General features: G+C 50.0%; 1 protein-coding gene across 1 annotated transcript; it reads left to right on the top strand.

Annotated features, from left to right (window-relative positions):
• Nucleotides 1–67: 67 nt before the first annotated feature.
• On the top strand, nt 68–1,087 carry LOC108357621 (leucine-rich repeat-containing protein 15-like; the record flags this gene model as incomplete). The annotated part of the gene is made up of 2 exons (XM_017608694.1): nt 68–464; nt 580–1,087. Coding segments are annotated over 2 exons (905 nt in total), but the record flags the coding sequence as incomplete, so codon positions are not given.
• Between the last annotated feature and the right edge of the window lie 9 nt (nt 1,088–1,096).

The following is a 1,096-nucleotide window of genomic DNA, read 5'->3' as shown; positions in this document are numbered from 1 at the left end:
AACTCGACCATTATCGATTGTGCGACGGCACAAGTACACATTTCCATAAACGCTGAGAACGTCGTAGAGCTGACTTGCACAGGTGAACTGAAACCGGAGTTGCTAAGCAGCTTACCGCGACTGGATCCACTACGTGAAACCAAGTATATCGCCATATACAACTGCTTGCCTTTCGCCGATTTGTTGGACCAGTTGTCACTCATGTCCAGGCAAACATTGCAAGTAAATGGTCTAGCGGGGATAGCGCAGATAACACTTGATACCTTTGGCCGCGTCAATCAATGTTTGCGGAAGATTACAATGCTGGAATTGCACGCAGACTCCCAGCGATCAGCACGACGCGATATGCCACACGTAGCCCAAGAGCTTTCTTCGGATATACTAAGTCCAATGCCGGCACTGTTTCGCCTTTTTATGGACTTGAACTTTACGCGTTTGCCAGCTGATCTACTCAAGCCAGTGCCGTACATAAACGATATCACACTGCAGGGTCGATTGGAGGNTACTGCGCAATCGTCTACGCGAGGATGACTTTAACGGTTTGACAACAGTTCGAGGACTTTATTTGACCAATTGTAGCATTCAGGAGTTGCCGGCGCGTATCTTTACACCTTTGAAGCTCTTACAGCGGCTCAATTTGATGAACAACCAGCTGTACGAACTGCCGACCACACTATTGGCGCAGCAACAGCGCTTGCAAGTGTTAAATTTGAGCGGAAATCTGTTGGAAGCATTGCCGTTGGGCCTTTTTGCAGCGACTACCAAACTTTTTAAGCTGATTTTGAGTCGCAATCGGTTGCAGCACTTGGACGCCAAAATACTGCCACCTCTGACCGCAATCATCGACCTGTCGGTAGACAGCAATCACCTGCGCACAATCGAGACGGGCACTTTTGCGCAACCGAATCGCTTGCAAGGGCTCGACTTGCGAAATAACCAACTCGACTGGATGGCTGGTGAGGACTGCGCCATCTTTGATGGGCTGCATCGCCTGGAACGCCTGCTGCTGAGCAACAATTCACTGCGTTACCTATGCGATCAGCTGGCCTCCAGCAATCATTCAACCAGCGCGCTATCGGTGCTCGACGTGCGTCAA

The sequence above is a fragment of the Rhagoletis zephyria genome, unplaced genomic scaffold (genome assembly GCF_001687245.7).
Source record: "Rhagoletis zephyria isolate East Lansing unplaced genomic scaffold, Rhagoletis_zephyria_1.1 Rzeph_scaffold_81115, whole genome shotgun sequence".
NCBI classification, from domain to species: Eukaryota; Metazoa; Arthropoda; class Insecta; order Diptera; family Tephritidae; genus Rhagoletis; species Rhagoletis zephyria.
This window is presented reverse-complemented; position numbering and strand designations above follow the sequence as displayed.